This window comes from Drosophila takahashii, chromosome 3L (genome assembly GCF_030179915.1).
Source record: "Drosophila takahashii strain IR98-3 E-12201 chromosome 3L, DtakHiC1v2, whole genome shotgun sequence".
NCBI lineage: Eukaryota > Metazoa > Arthropoda > Insecta > Diptera > Drosophilidae > Drosophila > Drosophila takahashii.
The window spans coordinates 11,653,583-11,674,803 of record NC_091680.1 but is presented as its reverse complement, the minus strand read 5'-3'; the positions used below and the strand labels follow the sequence as shown (position 1 = coordinate 11,674,803).

Here is a 21,221-nt window from a genome sequence, read left to right as displayed (position 1 = left end):
AGATAACACCTATTTCCATCTGTCTGGCAACGATGAAAAGCTCTGACATAGACTTTTTCGTTTGGAGTAACTGGCGAGCCGAGCTTTCAGCCGGAGCAACCTGCTTCCCGCGCATGTATTGGTGGTGGCTGTGGCTGGTTCAGTAACGTAGTGAGCAGAGCAGCTCGGCAGCTCAGAAGCAAAAAACGGCTTCAGTTCGAAAGCACGCTTCCAAGCAGACGGTCGTCGATTTTGATTCAGAGTGCTGAGTGAGTGACGAGTGAGATTTAAGCCACGATTCGAGTCGAGTACCGAGTGCAGTTGCCGCGGTCGGTGCCTGGAAGCCAAGGCGTCCCAAGCCAAAACCCTACGCTCTCTTCTCGGGCCCCAGTTTCAAGCCATCGGTGCGTCTCTATCTGGATTTCGCTGTGTGCGTGATTTTGTGTATAATTTTTTGCGCGCGCTCAATCAAAACAGTGCTGCGTACTCACCGTTTACTTACTGTAGTCCCCAGCATCAACAATATTTACCAGTCAAACACCACACACCTTAAAAAGAATAATAATAACAAAAGTGTTGTGCCTTTTTTTTCGCTTCACGAAAAAGTTCTAAAATATTCAAATATTCCGGAATCATTGCAGTTTGATACATCCAGTGGGTCGTAAATCTTCGACGAACCGTAAATTATTAAACAGCTCGCTACGCAGCGTGCTCATATTTTACAGGTAAGTTTTTGCCTTAGTTTTTCGGAGTGCGCATATTTCAGAAAACGAGCCAAAAAAAAAACACAAGAAATATATACGAAATAAGCAGAGCGAGTGCTGCTGTTCCCAGAGAAAAGCCACCAATCCACCGAAAAACCACCCACCACCCACCACCACCCACGCCCTTGGGCATCCATCCCATCACAATCCAGGCCCAGCCCTCGACCATCCGCTTTGTTGATACGCACACACTTTTTGCGTCGCTCCTGCTCCTGCTGCTCCTCCCCACCCACCCCCTTTTTTTGATTGCTGATGCTGGAGCCCCCAACTCCGCTCCTGGATTCCCTTTTGCGCTCCTGGTCTCGTGTACCGTTGTCTTTTGGGGCCGCTGCCCTGGCATCTGTGCCACTTTTCAATTGCGCGGCCTTTCTTTATGTTTATCACTAATTCTACCTTGCCTCTCCAATCGGGACACCGAAAAAAAATTAGTCTACCTGGTATATTCAGTTCCTAATAAAGTCCTAGTTACTTTTAGTGACTTTAAACTGTAAGTTGTAATATACGTTTTCTAGATCGTTTACCAGAGAACGAGAATGTTGGATTTTAGGTATTAAAACACAAATATGTTTTAAGAAAACATGCAAAAAAAAAAGTATGTTAATATAATAGTTATTATTATATTAACATACTTTTTTTGCACTGTTTCAAATCATACAAAAGTTAATTAAAATTGCGTATTCCATCACATTCAATTTTAATTATATTGGTCTACTAATGTGACAAACAGGTTCCTTTTGTTAATTCTAATTGTAATAAAATTAGTTAGGTGTATTACACATATATTTTTCCACGTGTATCTGCAGTGAAAGGTTCCCTTTAGCCAGTTCCCTCTCCATAGCTCTGCATGTCTCTCGTTCCTTTTGTTGTAGAGTGTGTAAATTTTTGTGCAATTTCTTTAGCTCCACCGCCATTCGCTTTTTGATCTTGAAAACATGCTGACTCCGAGTTCTCTCCCCCCAAAGCAACCTGTCCGCTCCACGAGAGTTTCGAACAAGTTTGTCAGGAAAACCAATAAAGCAAGTAGAATTGCTTATTGGAAATGAGCAAAGAACGAGACGGCGATGTTAAGAGAGAGAGAGAGAGAGCGCGAGCTAAAGAGCAAAATCCCACAAATCTCGTATTTAATATCACAATAAATGGGGGAATGGGGCTACGAGGCTGATTATGATTATTTTCCAGAACTGCAGACTCACTTTTATTTCGTTAGTTTATTCCCTCGCCAAATTACCAATTAAATTATTCAAAAATGTTTATCTCTGCACGGAAATGTGAAAAATTATATAAACGTTACGTGACTGTAAGTTTATGTTTGATATTAATCTCTTAATCAGTCTGACAACAGGCTCGTAAGTAATATTTAAAGGGGTGAAAAGAGAACAAATTTATTCCGCCAATGTAATAAATTAAATCCAAACCTGAAATAGAGTGTTCGAAATTAATTGCACACATAGGCTATAAATTTGTGTTTCACAATTTAACTCTGACAATTAAAGCTAAAATATTTTACGAATTCCATTGCTAATTCAGATAAAAAAGGCCGCAAGCATTGTTGACATTTTTATGAATTATTTGAGGGTCCTTTAAAATGCAAAGCAATTAAATATTTAAAGCTGGTTGAAGTATGGAATGCCAGGGGAATTTATTTAAAGAAGTAAAGAAAATAAAAGCCAAAAATGTATTTTAATGTGCAATGAGTTAATCAACTTTAAATATATATTTTTATAGGGTATTTCTGTTACATTAAATATTTATTATCAAAGTTACAGTGAAGTATTCAGAATTACTATTTTCCAGCTACAAGCCCTTTATAAAAATTCTAAGCAATGCAAATAATCTCAGTAAAGGATTGATGATTATTTCCATACCATTTATTTCCAAAGTGCAGCATAAACGTTTTCTGCATCTACTTTCAGATACCTTGAGGGTTCGAAAGCATTTTGCATCATATCAACCCTCTCAAATCTCGTTTGCTTAGGGGTTTGGAAAAACACCTGCCAATTGGGAGTGAGTAATTGGCTTAAAAGTGGCTCTTCTAGCTTCCTATGGGTTAGATAAATCGAAATCCAAAGGGGTAACAAATCACAGAAACTAGCTTAAGCAGGTGATGAGCTAAAAACTTATGTATGCACTTCGCGAGGGAGACTTGTAAAGATGCAGGCTGCTGCACCTGCAACTGCAACTGGGTGCCAAAAACTTGGGTAAACATTTGAGGAGGGATATCTTCGTCTTTCGCCTCGAATCGAAGGCGTGACAAAGTGATTCACAGCACTCCGAATAAACCGTTAACCGTGTTTGCCAAGCCAACCCGTTTTGGCATAGACAGAACTTGGTCTAAAGAGTTGGCCAAACTTTCCATTGGCAAATCGCAGGTGAGCGCACGCTAATGCACAGCCAAAAGGCAATAACTCAATTGGCAAATATCCGCAGCAGTCGCAGAACCATGAAGCTGCCTTGCCGAAATGTGCAACATAACTCAATTAGTGGAATAGGAGCAGTGAGTACAAAACAGCAGGTTGTCGAAACGACGCCTCAGCGAGCATGAAATTGGCCAAAGGCCAATGGATTTATCATATGTAGTAAAGCGAACCGAACCCCTTCATATCCCTGAGTATAAAGACCACCGACTCTTCGACGCTTTAGCCCCCAAAAACTCGATATTAAACGACTCTTTTTAAGCGCCGCTCCAAGGTGAACGGGCCACCCTGAACACCCTGAGCAGGGCCGAAACTGGACAGTATCTGTATTTGTATCGTATCTGTAAATGTATCTGCAAGTCCACTAAAACGTATCTGCATCGGGTTACGTGTTGCGCATGCGTTGTCTCTGCATATTTTATGGTAATTCGAACTTGATCCACTCGCCGCCTTGGACTTTCACACAACATATCCTCATGAACCACCCTCTACTTTTATATGTTCTTCGCTGGTTAGGTGGAATTTCCCACAACCATCTTGTATTACACGGGCTTTCCGTTTGTGGCTCGAATTACGGCCGCATGGTGGCAAGTTCATTGCTTCTAGTCGGTGGTCAGTGCTCAATGCTCAGTGGCAATTAAAATCAAGCCAGCAATTCTTCACCCGGCAACACTTCATTCCAGCATTAGATCTCCGCCTCTTTGGCTTAAATTGCCTGCACTTTCAGCGGAAACCAACAGTACACATATTTCGAATGGCAGTCAGTCCCACTGTGATTTGCGGCAATTGTCCAGCCATCTGGTTGACCGACCAACCGACCATCCGCCTTGGGGCTTGGGATACTTAATCGCCCTGGACATATCTGCGGCTTTCCATTCGGATCGATTCGATGCTAGTTACTTTGTCATTGTCTCAATGCAACAATGCTCAATCCCAACCGAAGTCCCTTGTTGGCCATTTCGCAAACGTTTCTATCCGCAATGCAAACTGTCATTGATTTAAGTTAATTAAAAACTTTAAGCCCCGTCAGTTTGAGTTGGAGCTGCACAGAAAGTAAGAAAACTAATCGTGTTACACAGTAGAAAAAAAGCAGCCTAATTTATTTATGGTTTATAGGTTTATTTATATCTTTCATGGACCATCTCAGACAGGTGTTTGTAAATATCGAAACAATATTATTTATTTCATGGGCTAATATCAGCTTAAAACTGAAATACAAAGTCATTAATTGAATCATTATAAAAACTTATTAGGGACTTAGTATACAGATGCAATTTACTTTTTTAAATTTAAACAAATTTTTCAAAGGAAAACCTAAATTACAGGGCAAGAGAAAATCTCCTTATGTCATGATAAGTTTTAATCGTATGGTTAATTCATAATCACCTCTCGCGGCCCTTGGCAATTTTCCCATCGGTATCTCTTTGTCCCATTTTCTCATTTCTTATGCCCAGCAGGTGCACATAAGTATTTCCCTGACACATGATTAATGAACCGAAACTAGTAATAACTGCACGCATTGTTCGGGAAGCCAAAAATACAAAAAACTAAAGCGGACTGTAAAATGTCTACTTTCGCAAGCCATGAAAATCTCCAGACAGACAGCAAAACACAAAAAAAAAACAGATTGTGACGATTGCGCAATTGGAAATGCGTAACTTTGATTTCTGGACTTAATTGAGGGGCCAGGGAAAGTAAGTAAAGTAAGGGGCTCCAGCAATTAACGCAGTTACCCACTTTAATCGCTGCTCGCCCACCGAACTCGGAAGCCCCCAATCAACAAAATAATGTTTTCATTTGTGTTAATCATTTGTAATTGATTGAAATGTCCACTGTCGACGTGGATCGAGTGTGCGTCTTAAGTTCATTTTGAAATCTTGTTTGACTCTTTTTCAAAAAGAAAACAAAAGTGAAAGTCCAAATATGCAAGGCGACGTGCTGCTGCAACAATGCATATTAATTTTTGTTTTGTTTTTATTTTTTACTTTTCTGATGGCACGCCTCTGGGTATATTTTTTGGAATTTTCTTTGCTTCGCATATATGCAAAGCGATTAACGCCAAAGAGCCAAAAACGCGCGTTGGCAATTGTTTAACCGTTTCTACCCCACCCTCTGAGCCAAATGCTCATGTTTGGCACAAAAGAAGTAGGCAAAGGTTTACTTTGGTGTTTGCCTTTATTTTTTCGCTTTTCAGCTGATGCAATTGGTCTATTACACATACAAGTTTTGGGGATACAAAGCACAGCAGGTGGCTGGACGAGTTGGCTGGGGATTTTATTTTGGACTCTAGAGTAGCGGTTCAGTTTGCTTATTTGGTTAAGTTTTATTTGCCATCAATTCGGACTGACACCAAACCGATTGCATAAGATTTCTTTAATGCCTAAAAAGTTCAGTATGTAGAGTACACATTTTATGAGGACATTTACAGCGATTCACACCTTCATTTAGCAAGTAAATTAAAAAAGGAATGTATTTATAAATTTATTTATTAAGGAAATCGTTTGTAGATACAGTAAATTAAATATGCAATGTTTAGGTACCTTATAAGCCATTCACAGCTCTATTTAGCTAGAAAATGAAAAAGCAAAAATATTACAATTTTTCGTGGAATTTATAAGAAAGATTATTTTGCTTTATTAAGGAAAATGTTTGTAGATAAATCAACTTAAATATGAAACTTTTTATCTTTTTTGATGTTAGTTGTATTTCTACTTTGTTCTCAAGCTTTCATTCGTAAGATGTAAAACAGACCCTACCTTACCTCCCAGAAACTATAAAGAATATTCAATCTGATGCATAAATCGTAAGTGCAGATTATATCTGCAATGCAAAAGATAGATGCAGCCCTTTTTCTGGCTGGCCCTCGGTTCTCACATTCCGGGAAGGCTTACAGGAAGTAGTAGGTCTGCCGCCGTTATTAGATAAGTTGCACTGTAGCCAGCAGAGTGTGGGGGAGGGTCTGAAATTACGAGCGTCATCAGAAAACTTCCCACATAAATTTATCCAGCTCTGGCTGGGATATATGCGCGTACACTCGTACTCTCACCGAGCGATGCGATATTTCATAGTTGCATAGGCGGTGGCAGGCACTTTTTTTCTGCACTTTTTTGTTCCTTTGCGCTCCCATGCGTTTGGGAGTAGCATGTGTATCCACACTTTTCAGCCGGTCCAAAATGAACCGAACCGAAGTGAACCAATGTGAACTGAACTGAAATGAAACGAAATGAAATCAGAAACTTGCCCCACAGCGCCGAGTGAGTGAGCTTGCTAAATATCGAATGAGAAGCATTGATTGCATTGCATATTGCCAAATGGCAAATCACAAAAATGTGAATCGGCTTGGCCAACACACGAAAAACTACGGAAAATTATCATTCCAAGTGGCAGGAGGAAGTGCCAAAGGTTGTGAATGTGAAAGTTGAGCCCGGCCGAAGGAGAGGCGGCGCATTAGCCGCAAGTTAAGCGCATTGAACTTGGCCCCCTGGGGCTGCGAAAGAAAGTTAAATAAGTTAAATAACCACCGAAGATCTCGGGTCCCTGAGCCAACACACGATCCTCACTTTTCACACTCAAGAGCTCGCGTGTTGTGGATGCAACTGTCACAACTGGCGAACGTAGTTAAGGTATCTGCCAGATACTTATTTCATTTAAACATATGAAAGGTAATGTGTGTGAGAGCCGCTGCTGCCCGTTTAAGGCCGCAATTTGCGCCCCGTGACTCGAAATGGGTATTATCTAAATCTGGGGGCCTGGGCCCCGTGAATCTCCGCTTCACTTCGGAACTAAGCATCTGTTTAGCTTGTTAAATGCCGTCCGCCCACGCAGAAAGTGGGTGCCGAAAAGGGTGAAGTGCGGACACCCCGCAACTTTAATGGAAATTTATTTGCATCTGTTATGAATTGAAGTGACAGCGGGCGTTGGTTATGTTTTGTCTCTCGAATTCAGGAAATTGTCGCTCCACACAGCACACACGGCGTATGTGTAATCTCGCTATAACAATGGCTTATGAACTCTCAATTGAAAAACAAAAAAATATATAGCACAATTGAAGTGGTATTGTTTTATTTAAAGCTGGCATGGAATATAGGAAGCCTGAATGGTGGTTTACTTAATTAAGAGGAATTAAAGAAAAATGTATTTTTATTAAAATTTGTACTTAAAAAGCTTTAATATGAATTTTTAAAGATTAATTAATTTACTTTAAAGTTTGATTCAATACCACTTCACAAAATGAAGGTTTCTCTAATTAAGTGATTAAGTTAAAAGCTAACAAATTTATTTTTAAAGACTAGTTAATTTACTTTCAAGTTTAACTTAATAACACTTCACAAAACTCGCTTAAGAACCTTCTGAAGTCTGCCATTCCTGCCAACTTATTTATATGCATAGGTTATATAACTTGGCTCCCATTATTATTCCAAACTTTTGTATTTTCCTTCAACTTTGATTTGACTTTGCCGCCTCTTTCTTCTTTTGTTTATCTTCGCCGAAACGCCTCATTATGCTATGCAAACAGAGGAAATTTAAAGCATTTCATCAGTTTATTTTATTGATGAAAAGTGAGAAAAAACCAGTAACAATAAACCAGCGAGGAGGAGGCAGCCAAAGGCACAGACAAAGGCAAATCATTTGCCAGCTCATTATGGGCTAAATAAATGTAAGTGTGTCAACCTCGTTCAAGCTATGTAATTCAGACTGACAGCTACAGCCAGAGATACAGCTACAGATACAGATACATTACCCGTCTTGCAGCTTAACTGGAGCAATGAGCAATAATAAACCAAAACGCCAGAGACATTGAACGAATTCTGGTTCTGAGCATTTCACTTTCAAAAAAGACAAGGCAGAAACTGAATAATTAAAAAGAAAAAATTAATAAAGAACTGGAGTGGTTGGCTCGAGGGCGGGGAACCTACTCAATTAAGTAAAAATATATGTATATGCAAAGTTTCTTTTCTTTGTCCACAACGCTGGTAATTGGCCCCAAATAGTTTCATTTTTCCCCGTCGCCCACTTTGATATTTACCTTAAAGTAGGTCAGTGTCTGAAATGTTATTCGACTCTTCGCGTTCTTGACAAAATTGGATGCATAAGCGAAATATTTGGGTGGGTCAAATAATTTATAATACTCTGAAAGCTGAAAAATGACTATGACTACGACGTTTGATAAAAAATTCTTTCTATGCTTCAAATTGCATGTATCTTATCTTATCAAAAATGAATGGAGAATTTATTTCTTTAGTAGATACTGCCAAATCATCCTAATGGAATGTCACAATCTTAAATTCTTTTATCTCAAATATTGAATAAAGTCTGCTGTCTAACTAAATTTGCATTCTATCAGGCATCACTCTCAAAAAATCTTTGCAAAAGTAAATTATGTGCTCACAGAGTTCATCAGTTTTTTGACATTTTCTGATTAAAATCTTTCAGCAAATTGAAGTTTTGACATTTTACCTATTTCACAGAAAAGTTGTCGAAGCCATTTGCATATCAACCAACTCTTTCTACCGCACTTTTGTAATCAAATCTAGAGTAAAACTTCTGAAAATTTCCTCAACCAACTAGAAATAAATTCGCAAAAATGTATCGCATAACTCTGCTAAATGGCCAGACGTGTCTGGGGTCTCTGGTGGCCGGTTGGCTGTAGTAGTTGGCTGGTTCGTTGGTGACAACCCGCCGGCCTGGCTACCAGATCTGAGTTCTACACGGAGAAAAAAAAAAGCATTACAAATTTAACAATTTTATGTAAATTCGATAGTTATTTAAGTACTAAAATTATTCAAACATCTTAAATAAATGTTTTCAATAATTTTAACATTTTAATTTAGTTTCAATTAAATTTATAATTTTTTTTGAAACTATATAATCTTATCCAATTTTTTTGTATTGCTTAATTATGTATTTAAATGAATGAATGAAATGAATGAAAGCAAAGAAATTCTCAATGAGCAAAAGCTGGCCAAATAAAAATTAAATAGAGTTTTAAATTCTGTAATTTATTTAACCACATGTTTTCAAAGACTTGTGTAGACTTTGTTGCTCTGCGATATAAAACTTTTTCTTCCAGTGCGGCTGCTGGACTGCTCTCGTAACACGAGTCAGTGGGCGGCTGAGGGCGTGGCCGGGGGAATTGGGATTGGGGCGTTGGCATCTGCGCTCGCTTATGGCACACAACTTGGTCCAGTGCACATGGCCCAAACGAAGCTGTCAGGTGTTAAATTGGCAAGCCATCAAATGGCAGCAAACATGGCAACAAACATCGCCGAAGCGGAGACCATTGACCTAAAAAAAAGAGCGGAGTCAGACAAAGGTGCCTACTCTTCAACTCGAAGACCTCAGACTGGCTCCGGGGTTTTGGCTTCGTCTCGTGCCGGAGCCCACTAATTATGTCAAATTAACGCACTTCATGTGATTATATAAGCAAACTAACAAAAACTAACAGCCGGAGTTGAATGACTCTACAAAGTGAAAAATTCAATTAACAAAACCGAATTTATACGACACTCAATTAGCCTTATGTGAGGTGCTGTCGAATTGCCAGATTCATTTAATTAGACCACTTTCGAGGTTTAATTTCGGCAGGGTCCTGTTGTAAATTCTGCCGCTGTGCCTTTATGTAGATTTTAAAATTTGACGCTTCAAAAAGCTAACCAAGTTATTTGCTGCCCGGCTTTTCTTGTTTTGCCTCATATTTGCATTAATTAAGCAAAATTTATAAATAAATTGATTGTGCGGCTCGTGCGACAGCGAAAAAATATCAAAAGCAACAACAGCAGCGTCAATATTGCGCTATATTTTGCTCAATTAATGGACTTTTATTCCAGTTGGATAAGTTTGGGTTTAAAGTCTTTTTTATAGGGGACACAAATTTAGCAATCAGCGGAGACAAAGAAAAAAGGCAAATGGTTGGGTCAACAAAGTTTATACCTTTTTTTTGCAAGGGACAACAAATAGTTGGGTGGCATTTAAATCAGTGGCTTTGATTTTATTCGATTGGAAAAATCTTTTTTTTTAGTGGGAAATAAACATAAATGAAAACAATTGGGCTTAATTAATAAAAGGGGTTATTACACACCAGAAAAAATAATAATTATATTACTTAATAGACATACTTTTATTTATTAATATGGAATATAAAATCAATTTATATAACATGTTTATTCAATTTAGTTTTGTTTGCATATGAAAATACATAAATATTGCCATCGTTGGATATCATGATTTATTGAGCGAGAAATTACTTATTTTGAAGTATAAATAAACAAATTATTTGATACATCGTCAAATTTAAACAGTAAGAAAAACTATTTGAGATTAAGGTAATAAAGGAAACATATTAAGTTGGATATTCTAGGATAGCGTCATTGAAATAATCCGTAGAGTTTATGGAAAGTATAAATATTAAATATAGCTTTGTATTCTCTGATTTAAAAGATGCTAGCTGGAACGTTTAAATAATGTTTTAATCAAATGCATGAATAATTTGGTTCGTCTCTCATCCGATCAACCATTAAGCTGATTTAGGCAATAAAATTCCACTTAGTATGGCCTTTTAAAACTAAGTAGTTCCCACACATGGAGCCACTTTCATATGCATACTTAAGATCTTGAGGGAAGGGGAGGAGGCCTCGCCACCCACCTGCATTTAAGTACTGTTTGGAGAGTGCGGTGACCCAATTGAGGCTTATTACTCCATAATTTAATTACCCATCATGGGAGTTTCGGAAGGGGAGACCGCAGCTATAAAGATGAAGAACGGCGAACAGGGAGTTTCTCACGCTTTGACAGATAGAAAAGTGGCTCTGCGGTTCTGTGGCACTTTTGGTTTCGAGCGTGATGAGTTTTTCCTCGATTGCTATTTCACATTTCCCATCTTCATCTCCAGACCCAGCAGCCAGCCAGCCAATCAAATCAGAATCGAAGAGCCGAGAAAAATGGGAAACAGAAAGCATTGGCAATAAATAAAATTTCTAAATTCTTGGCAAGCCAGCGAACGTGACAAGTGTGAACACACACGTTTATGTGAGAGTGCAACTGGGGATTGGAATGGGGAAATAACATCTCTACGGTCGAAAAGTTATGACCAAAGGTTTTGACAGCCTCTTAGTTCAAGCGCAGCCTCCAGCTCTTTCTTCCTATCAACTTTTTTTTCCCCCTTGACTTTTTTTAATTAATACAAGTTACGACTTTCTTTAACCCATTTTGACGTCGACCTGCTGAAGAAAAGAGTCGAGTCGGCTGGTACAACAAGAAAATCACCTCCAGTCCCAGTCCCACAATTGAGATCCGCTCGAATTTCCTTTTTGCAATAGAAAATGCTTTAATCACCGTCGCGATGCCGAAAAAAATGTGCATTGTTTTGAGAGCTCTCTGCTGTCGGCTCCCTAGACTTCCATTTCCATTTCCACTTCCACAGCAGCCGGTAAAACAAAACTTTCTACGGTTAAAAAATGCTGTACGAGCATGTGCAAGCATTTAATTACGCAAATAATAAACAAAGACCGAGTCAAAATCCGAATGCAAGTCAGCTGCGCAGCCCATAAATTTGCAATTTATTTTGCGGACTTTTTGCCTGTTTTTAAATTGTTTTTGTTACTGGGTTTACATATGGGTTTACATATATAAAAAAGCTTTGAACAAGATGTAAATCAATCTCTGCCCACAAGGAAAAAATGCATGTTTTACCTGTATTCGAGAAACTCACTTGTGGGTTGTTTTTTAATTTCCATATTTTAGATAATCTAATTTATAATGAATTCTCTCTAAAACTACAGGTAGTAGAGTTTATAAATATTTGAATTATTTTAAAATGTTTAAACGAATTTATAAAAGCAAATTCTTTTAAAATTAGCAAAGGCTTCCTCCTAATTCATATTTGTTTTATGGAAATTTAATGTTTCCCTCATCAGATATTTGAGTTGGCTGCGTACACATGTATCTAAAGTAGATCTCGAGACTTAATATTTGAGTTAGATGAAATGCTGATGCTGAGCATGCTGAATTTTTGCCAATATTTAGCAGGGGCCACTTGAAAGTTAATTACAAGATTTGGCCCCCTGCATGTGGGTGGGTATTCTCAGCATGTGTGTGTGTTAGCCATGTTGATACGCAAGAGTGTGTGTGCTAATGGCAAGCTTTTGAATTTTGTATGGGCTCATGGCATCGGAAGCCAGAAACGAGAAACCAGCAGCGGCGGCTTAGTGGGTGGCTGCTGGAAGCTTTTCCGCTTTTCCACTCAGCCGGAGAATTAATTAAAGCTCAGAGTCGAACTGCAGCATTAATGAATAGATAAGGGTAAAGGTTGAATCGTACCGAGATAAAATCAGAATCGAAGCTCCAAAGAGGTGGTAAATGAAAAGAGTTGAAAAAGCGTTGAAAATATTCATTAAATTAATATAATTACACTAGGAATTTAAAAATGAGAATGTTGGCAGTGCAAATATTTATTCTAGCATTTTTAAAGCTTTTTTGTTGCTTTGTTATCAAGCCATCCGGTTTTGGCTTTATGCAAATCGAAATCCCCTGGGATAAAATTCAAATTAGAATGCAAATAAAAATAAATTTTTAATACCACATCTCTCACTTTAAACCTCTCGCAAACAAATGACTTAAGCGTCAATATTCGTAAACAATACGGTGTTTTCGCCAAGCCCATATTATAAATTCAATGTCACAACCATTAAGCACTGTATGCACATCCGTTAGGCAGTCATTTGCATGCGTTATCAGCAGAAAACTTAAACTAATTTAAAGCCAGAACGTCGGAACGTCTAAAACAATGGAAAAGCAATTAAAAATTAGATAAACTTTTGTTGTTTTGAAGGGTTTTTAAAGGGAATGAAAAGGAAAAAGTGGGGGATGTGGCGCCCACATAAAGACGGCTTATGTGTATATGTAGGCCCCTAGAGCGCTTTGCATTCAAGTACCTCGTGCATTCAGTTCCTCAGTGGGTTAAAACCTAAGGTAGAAATAATAGCATTGCAACCACACTAAAAATGTTCACAGATTTTTTATTCCAAACAGTTTTAAAAAAATACATTGATAAATAGCTAAAAATGTTTTAATAACATTTTATAAAAATTTTTTTAAATAACAGGAAAAAAAACAACTAAATTAAAATTTTTTTTGAAATTTACCTTTTTTTAAAAAATTGCCAAAAAAAAAATATAAATATTTAAATAATATTATATAAATATAGAATAGTTGTATTTCTTATGATAAGCAAACTTTTAACTAATTTTATGGCCCAAAGTGGTTGTCATGGCCATAATAAACTTTATTTTACCCGTTTTACCTGGAATTTGACATCTTAAGTGCTATTTTTTTGACCGCGGCTATGTGGGTGTGCGAACACAATTACATTTCGGCCAAAACATCATTAGGGGTGCACAGGGGGGATGGGGATCAGTGCTTTTACCGGGCTCAAAGGGACCAGCAATAGAATGAGAACAAAAATGTTGGCAAGGAAAATGTTTGCCCGTCGCCGCGACTTGGCAACAGAACAGCATCGAAACTCAGAAACCCAGAGACTGAGAAACTGAGGGCTTAGCTCCGCTGCCGAGTGCTCTACTTTTCCAACTTCAATAGCTCGTGACATTGTTTGTGTGTATATGTACAGCGTACATACGTATATATTTACCCAAATAACAACGCACACACATACACAGCTGAGAACTTGGCTCAAACCAGCTGCCAACGACGGCAGCATCTGAAAAGAAAAGTGCTAAGATGGGATGGGGGGAAAAGCGGGAAAGCGGTAGAGCGACGGGGAAGCTGTTCTACTGCTAATGAGAAAGTTAACGTGGAACGAGATGCTGGAAATCGAGATTCCCGCCGACTCAATGAATTAATGAATGAACGAAAGCTTGTAATTTACTTGAACAATTTTTTAGCTGCTCTAGGAATTAACGTATCGCTATATCTGATGATGGCTGCCGGTGTTTTGAGCATACACTAAAGATTTAAATAGCACTTTCGACTTGTTAAATAACTTGTTTAAATGATCAAACAACATTTATATAAATAGAAACTAATAGAATGCGGAGTAGGTGCTTTTAATTTTAGTTAAACATTTAACACAGCTGTTTAAAGCTGACCCACTATATTTTTAAAAATTTTTATCAGTTGTTTTTATACATAGACTAGGCTATAAATTATAAAAAATTAAATTAAATTCCAATGAAGCTTTCTTTTCATCTCAAATATTTCCTCATTCGTTAATTTTTAACGGCCAACTTTACATGTTAATTTGTTAGGCACGGGGCACGTACAAACATGGCCGATAAGAAATGCAGCCCGGCTAGAAATACTTTTCATGTTTATTTACACTTCTTGGTAATTTCGTTATTATGCCGCTCGGTTTTTTGTGACACTTTCTTTTTGTGTATGCCCTGCCCAGCGAAGTGTGCGGCACTTAACATGAAATTAAGTAAAAATATTTTAATTCAATTAGAAACCTCACTCGAAGTGCTAATTGTGGAATTTCTTTTTGTCATTGCAGTTGAGAGAGCTCCGTGGAGGAAAACAGCCCCAAGATTTCGAAAACAACGAAAATGGTCTTCGACTGCGGAGTCTGGTGTGCAAAGTATTTGCTTTGCATATTCAATTTTATATTTTTCGTAAGTAAATGAAGCAATGTGGGTGCTTACACATATGGTTAAAGATGTGTCTATGGAGATAGGTGCGTTCATGTCATACCATCGCAATCCCAATGCGAATCCCAGTCCCATCAAATTCCATTGCAACTCAATCAAGCAAATCTCTGCGCATGCGCTGGTGCTTTTGCTTTTTCCCGCATTTTCAGCTCGGCGGCGGCGGTTCATTGACTTTCAGCCGTCGTCGTCATCATCATCATCATCATCATCTTGATTGCCGAACCTCATCATCGGCATTTTCGAATGCAATCAACCTGGGCAGGCAACGTCATAATAATAACAATCATCAAACTGCGTTTGCATGTCCAGCGGGAGGATTGTGTTTTGTGTTTTATGCTTTATGTTTTATGTTTCACTGTAAGCACATTAAAGCGCGCTACCTGTACACATATATTTATGTTTTTTTTTTTCTTTTATCGCATTTTGCAGGTGCTAGGCACAATTATATTCGGCATCGGACTATGGCTGGCCGTGGACAAGCACTCGCTGATTGCTCTCCTCAAGTTGGTCGAGAGCGAGCGCATCGAGGTAAGGTTTTCCAAATCCCCCTATACCAATAACAACACCAATCCCCGCCCAACTCCGGGTGAAAGTGTTGCCGCGGAAACACCCCCTTTAGAGGCCCCAAGAAACCGCTGCATTCCACCCAATTATAACGCAATTTATACGCAACCCATCGAAGTGTGTAATTCATATATCGAATTTGTAGTAGAAGTAAATCAACCCCGAAATATGGATCAACCTCACGTGCAGGTGCTCCAATAATAGCGGGCACTGGAACTATGATTATTAAAAAAATATAATTATAGAGTAAACATCGTGTTCGGAAGGGGAAATGGTCAAAGTAAGGCACAGAAAAGCTAATCAAAGTGCACGATGCCTTGTGTCGACACACTGACTAACAATAGGGGAAGGTTTTCCGAGATACTATATAATTGGGTGGAAATAACAGAACCCACTCTATATAAGGCACTAGAAAATACAATGGAATTGATAGTAATTTTGGAGAGCTTTTAAAGGCGGAACTTTAGGATTTACCTTAAAATAATTTAGGGGTTACAGAAAAATCTATAGTAAACTAAAATAGCATGAATAAAAAATTAGTACCTTCACCTGAAATTTAAATATTTATAAATATTTTTTTAAGTTTTATTTCACAATAACCATAACATAATTTTTAAATTATACAAATCGTGGTTTAAAGCGGAACCACCCACTCTCTACGGGGACTTTTAACTAATTCACACAAATAAAGTTTTTCAGCCAACCTGCAACTAGGGCAAATTCCATCAAAAGTTGCATGTTCAGCGTTAACTAAAGTTTGTGTGGAAAGTCCCCTTGCTATCTGACTGGGCGTAAAGGGTTTTTCGCTTTGACAAAACAAATGAAAAGTCCATGTCCACACGGGAACTAATTGTGGGGTCACCTAGGATAAACATGCAGAATCTAATTGAGAAGCTTTAGCAGGAACTCTCTGTGTTGAATTACTCCATGGGTCGGGCTGTGTTGTTGGTCAATGAACCTGCAGTGTAGTTTCGAAACATTTATCTGAGATCTTACAATTTGCCTACAATTGACAATTGGACAAAAATATGCGTATAATTCAATTACACGATTGAGGAAGAAGACAATTTTTGGCCAGTTCAAAGTTTAATTACGTATACGCAGGGCAGACATCATCTGCAATTACCCACACATTTCTGACTATTTGTTTCTGTTGTCTTTGTTTTTATTGTAGCAATTTACACAGCCGCAGGCCATAGAGCAGCTGGCCTATGTTCTGCTCGTCATCGGGGCCGTCATGTTCTTCATGAGCTTCTTGGGCTATCTGGGAGCCATGCGCGAGTCCCGCTGTCTGCTGTCGACGGTAAGTGAACAGATCGAATATGGGTGAGAGGTTAGGAAGCAAAGACAGTCAGGATCGAAACTGAAAATCATTTATAAGATTTATGGATTTTGTCATTCTAAAAATTAATTTAATAACATTCAAGTGTTAATATAAACCCTTAGGTATTAAAACATGTAAAAGTTAAATATTAACTAATTTTAAGTGCCCATCAAAATTTTAACAAGACTATTATAAACAAGGTTTTTTATTCCAGCCATTAAAATAGTTATTGCTTGCGCTCTATTTATATTTAATGAGCTGTAGTACACTTTAAATATTATTATGTGCCGAGATAATTAAGTTATAAATGATTTATACTAGGTTAAAGATTAAGCATCAGAGAAATAACTAAAACAACCAAAATTTAATTAATACCTGTAAAGCTTTAACTAAAGTCCCAAGAGAGATTAAATTTGAGTTTAACCAGAAATCAATTTAAAATAACAATGATTTCTGCAGGAGAAACTTATTTGCTTTTCATTAGCTAGCAACTCCTTTACAGCACCGAAACGCATTGTCGCAAAATTTACATTTCCCCCACCAATCAATGAGTGCAATCAGAGTTTTACGAGCTTGCATCATCGGGTACATTGTAATGGATGACAGACAGACACCGAAGATTCACAGCTCCCAGGGACTGGGATTCGATTCGAGATGGCCGATTGCCAAGCGTTTGTTTGCATATTCCACCGAAAAACTTTGCCGTTGAAGAGGATTTCCATTTGACTTGACTTGACTCTTGGCTGGAAAAACCATTGAAGGCACTCGAGAGAAAGTTGTACATAGCCGGGTATTTCTATAGGTAAATTATCGTACATATATACTTATGTATATATGGATACATCTATCGTGAGGCCAGGCGTGTTTGAACGATTGGTTAAGCGGCTGCCCCCATGACAAGCCCTTCACTTGGCCATGTCTCTGTGGTCTTGGCCCGTGAGTGGAATTGTAATTTCTTCGGGCTAGAAGATAATTTACATTTGCACCAAGCGGCCCAGAGGGACTTTCTAGACGGTCGAGAGTGCTCACTCGGGGCGATTGCGGTAATTAATAAACTGTTTTATCACATTTACCTGCACTATTTACCCCGGACGCGCCCACATTTCAGGGCTTGGCCAGCTTAATTGCAGCGACAAACAGGTGAATTCAATTTACCTTTGCTATAAGCGGGGGGAATTTGGAATTGAGGGGGGAGATGATGGCTTTGCGCATGCGCAGCGGTGCCGAACACGCGACCTGCATGCGACCCTCTTGGGTTTTGCACTTAAATTAGCCAAGGCCGTTCAGTTAACGCATCCCAAGGCCAGCCGAACTCAGACTCTTGGCATGGCTAACATGTCTTAGCATTGATTTTTTAGACGGTAATTTTAGGTAAAAAGACTGCAGGCACTCGCGTACCTAAACGCTTTCAAATCGCTACACTTGGCATGCAAACAAAAAAGCAAAATTGCAAAGAGGGCTGCTCTCCATAGGCCGCAATTTGGTGAGCTTGCATGTGTATCTGACAGATACATTTGCGGGCGGCCACCAACGCCCACGACGATGGCTGAAATGAAATGCTGCCAGGCGTAACAGCCGCAACACAACCAGCTAAAACCGAGAGCATATCAGAGCAGCGTATCAGGGCAACAACCACAACGACAACGACGGCGACAACATTGGCCAGGCACTCAGAAAAATATACTAAAAATGGGTTTTTATTAAGAAAATAATAATAATAATAAATAATATTAATGTTACTAAAAACTAATAATTTAAAAAAGTAACACATCAATTCGAAGTGTTCATTAACATGAATCCTAAAGTAATACAAATAATTGTTATACCAAAAATTTAATAAAATACACTTAAAAAATTTTATTTAAATGAAAAGATTTATGGCTGTTTTCTCGTCCGATTGTTAAATTTGAAGTAGGGTTAAGACGTTGAAATCGTATGGGAAATCATTGTTTTAACCCTACTTTAAATTTAACAAACGATTTATTGGTAGTTTTGAAGATTTGAACATTGATTTTAAATTTATTTTTTTATCTGCATTACTTAACTAGAATGGTAGAATGAAAAGCCGCAAGAGCGTTTTTCGAAACATGCAACAAAACATCGAGAAATGACCTTCAGCATTAGTGCCGCATGCTGCGACCTCCCCTGCCCATTCGTCCATCCGCCCCAAGCGCCCATCCCCCCACTCGCCATTTGAGCCGTATTTGTATCTGTATCTATGTGGACTCCAGCGGCTGTGTGTGTGTGTGCGTTTGGGCCAAACTCACCACCAGCGGCAGGCCGACAAATGCTGCACATTTGGCTCAGGGTCAAATGGCTAGATTTTTCTGCACGGCTCACAAAGTGCCCAACGAATTGGGTCAACCGCGAGCGAGCATTATAAATAAACCAGGCAACCATAACAAGAAATCATTGAATACTTTTATTACGTAATAATGAACGACTTTATATTTAGATATGAAGTTAATTTTCATGCTAATAGGTGCTCTATTAATAAATGCGATAAATGGTTAAGATTAAAATGTAACCTTATGTAACCTTCTTATAATACAAATAAACAATCATTTTAAGGATTAATTAAATATATTATAGATATATACGTCTGCTTTGAATAACCATGACTTCGAATTAATTTGAACATGTATAAATAAATAATTATTCTCATAAAAAAGTTTATTAATACTTACTTAAAAAGTTTTTGAATTAAATCTTATCTTCCTTTCCAGTACGGAACCTTCTTGATCCTGTTGCTGATCGCCGAGATCGTCGCCGGGGGACTGGGCGCCTTCTTTAAGGACAAGGTTCGTTCGGAGAGCAAAAACTTCTTGCAGACGACCATCAACAGCTACTCGCTGGGTGAGAATGTGGACGCCACCTCACTGATGTGGAACCAGTTGATGGGCAACTTTGGATGCTGTGGCATCAATGACTACCGCGACTTCGAGGCCTCACCGGCGTGGGTGAGCGGCAAGGGTAACCGAACCATTCCGGATGCCTGCTGCATCCTCAAGGATGTGGCCAAGTTGGTGCCACGCGACGAGGATTGTACCACCAATCCCAGCGACAGCAACAGTTTCTACAAGAAGGTAGGGTTAAAAAAAAAACATTTAGAAAAGGATAAAAATTTAATAAAACTTTTGTTTACCCATAGGGCTGCTACGAGGTCTTCACCGAGTGGCTGATTAGACAACGCGAACTGATCATCGTGGCCATTGCGGTGGGCATTGTGCACCTGGTCCTCATTATCCTGGCCTTCGCCCTGTGCAAGGCCTTTGCCAAATACAACGACATGCGTCTGTAAATCGCCGATGACGAGGACAGCGGATGTTGTGACAGTTTTCAGAGTTAGCAAAGTAGACGTAGGAACGAGCCAAAACAGCAGGACAGTGAAGAGCGACGATCCCTCCTAGAACTCCCCCAAGAATACAACGCCCTACCGAACACCGCGACGTGCTCAATGGAAACAACAAAATAAATAATGCATTTGCCGCATGGAACGGGACACACACAACACAACACGGTTTAATACAGCTCTACTCTAACAATAAGCTAAGATCATAGCCAGCATAATCCATTTACCGATAATATTCAAGAATATCTTACACGAAATGTTGCTCAATGTTTTGAGATCGGGGAGGAAGGTTTTACGAATGAAACTCACACTTGGAATATTTATTTGTAAATCTGTTTTGATAGCAGTTTTAGTTGTTAAGTAGTAATCTGCAATATGCGTAATATTGTAACTATATTTTTTCTTAGTCCATTACGATTATTTTGTTATGCAATCAGGCATTCGAAAACCACTCAAAAACATCACAGAAACCACATAAATTAAGGCGGAAGACAAGACACAAAAATTTTGAGATTGAACGAACCATGAAATCAATTTTGAAAGATAACTTTTAACGAGGCAAGAGTTTGGATGCCGCAAGAAGCATTACGCCCATTAAAAAACTAGCATGCGTAAATACAAAAATATCGATTGAAAAGATAAAAAAAAGAAAAAATAAACGAAATGGCATTGACATTGTACTAGTATGTGTATTAGTTGGTAAGTCTCTAACCTTAAGTTCTAACTTTAGTTGTTTTTGCTATGGCTATCTTCGAGTTTTTAACTACATATGCCGGGGCATGCAACGCCGTGTGCCCGGCTCTTTTGTTAAAAATGAATGTTGTACATTTTTGAATTCTATATATACATATATAACTATTATTAATGCATATTATATACACGTATGTCTGTAGTCTACTTAATGTACTTTTTGGAAACAGCGCAATGAAAAGTCGTAAATCGAAAGCATAAAAACATTTAACGAAACACACACAAAAACGATAAATACCCCATGGACACGAAGCAAAAACCCCATTTAAAGATGTACATTTCTGAACGTGAATGAAAAAGTAATTAAAATAAAGAAAATTAAATCAATTTGAGAGTTTTTATTTTCGGATATACAGTTCTTTCCGGTTTTTGTAGCATTGAGCTTTGTTCCGGGAACAAATTCTGGTAGTAAAAGCT

At 38.4% G+C, this 21,221-nt stretch overlaps 1 protein-coding gene across 3 annotated transcripts; it reads left to right on the top strand.

Moving 5' to 3' along the window:
- Nucleotides 1-121: 121 nt before the first annotated feature.
- Nucleotides 122-21,131, top strand: Tsp66E (Tetraspanin 66E). 3 transcript variants are annotated; one of them, XM_017144554.3, is made up of 7 exons: nt 122-248; nt 621-704; nt 14,661-14,778; nt 15,244-15,342; nt 16,553-16,681; nt 19,429-19,788; nt 19,854-21,131. In XM_017144554.3, exons 3-7 carry the CDS (start codon nt 14,713-14,715, stop codon nt 20,001-20,003), a joined length of 804 nt encoding a protein of 267 aa, XP_017000043.2. In that variant the 5' UTR covers nt 122-248; nt 621-704; nt 14,661-14,712; the 3' UTR covers nt 20,004-21,131. The 3 variants fall into 3 exon arrangements, with proteins under 3 accessions (XP_017000043.2, XP_017000042.2, XP_017000041.2); XM_017144553.3 differs by having other exon boundaries at nt 185-383; XM_017144552.3 differs by having other exon boundaries at nt 185-409.
- The last annotated feature ends 90 nt before the right edge of the window (nt 21,132-21,221 follow it).

Excerpts from the sequence above, each read along its gene's own strand:
- Tsp66E (XM_017144554.3), top strand. The coding sequence starts at position 14,713 with ATGGTCTTCGACTGCGGAGTCTGGTGTGCAAAGTATTTGCTTTGCATA. Across the intron at positions 16,682-19,428 it reads CCCGCTGTCTGCTGTCGACG|TACGGAACCTTCTTGATCCT; the intron begins GTAAGTGAACAG and ends CTTCCTTTCCAG. Across the intron at positions 19,789-19,853 it reads GCAACAGTTTCTACAAGAAG|GGCTGCTACGAGGTCTTCAC; the intron begins GTAGGGTTAAAA and ends GTTTACCCATAG.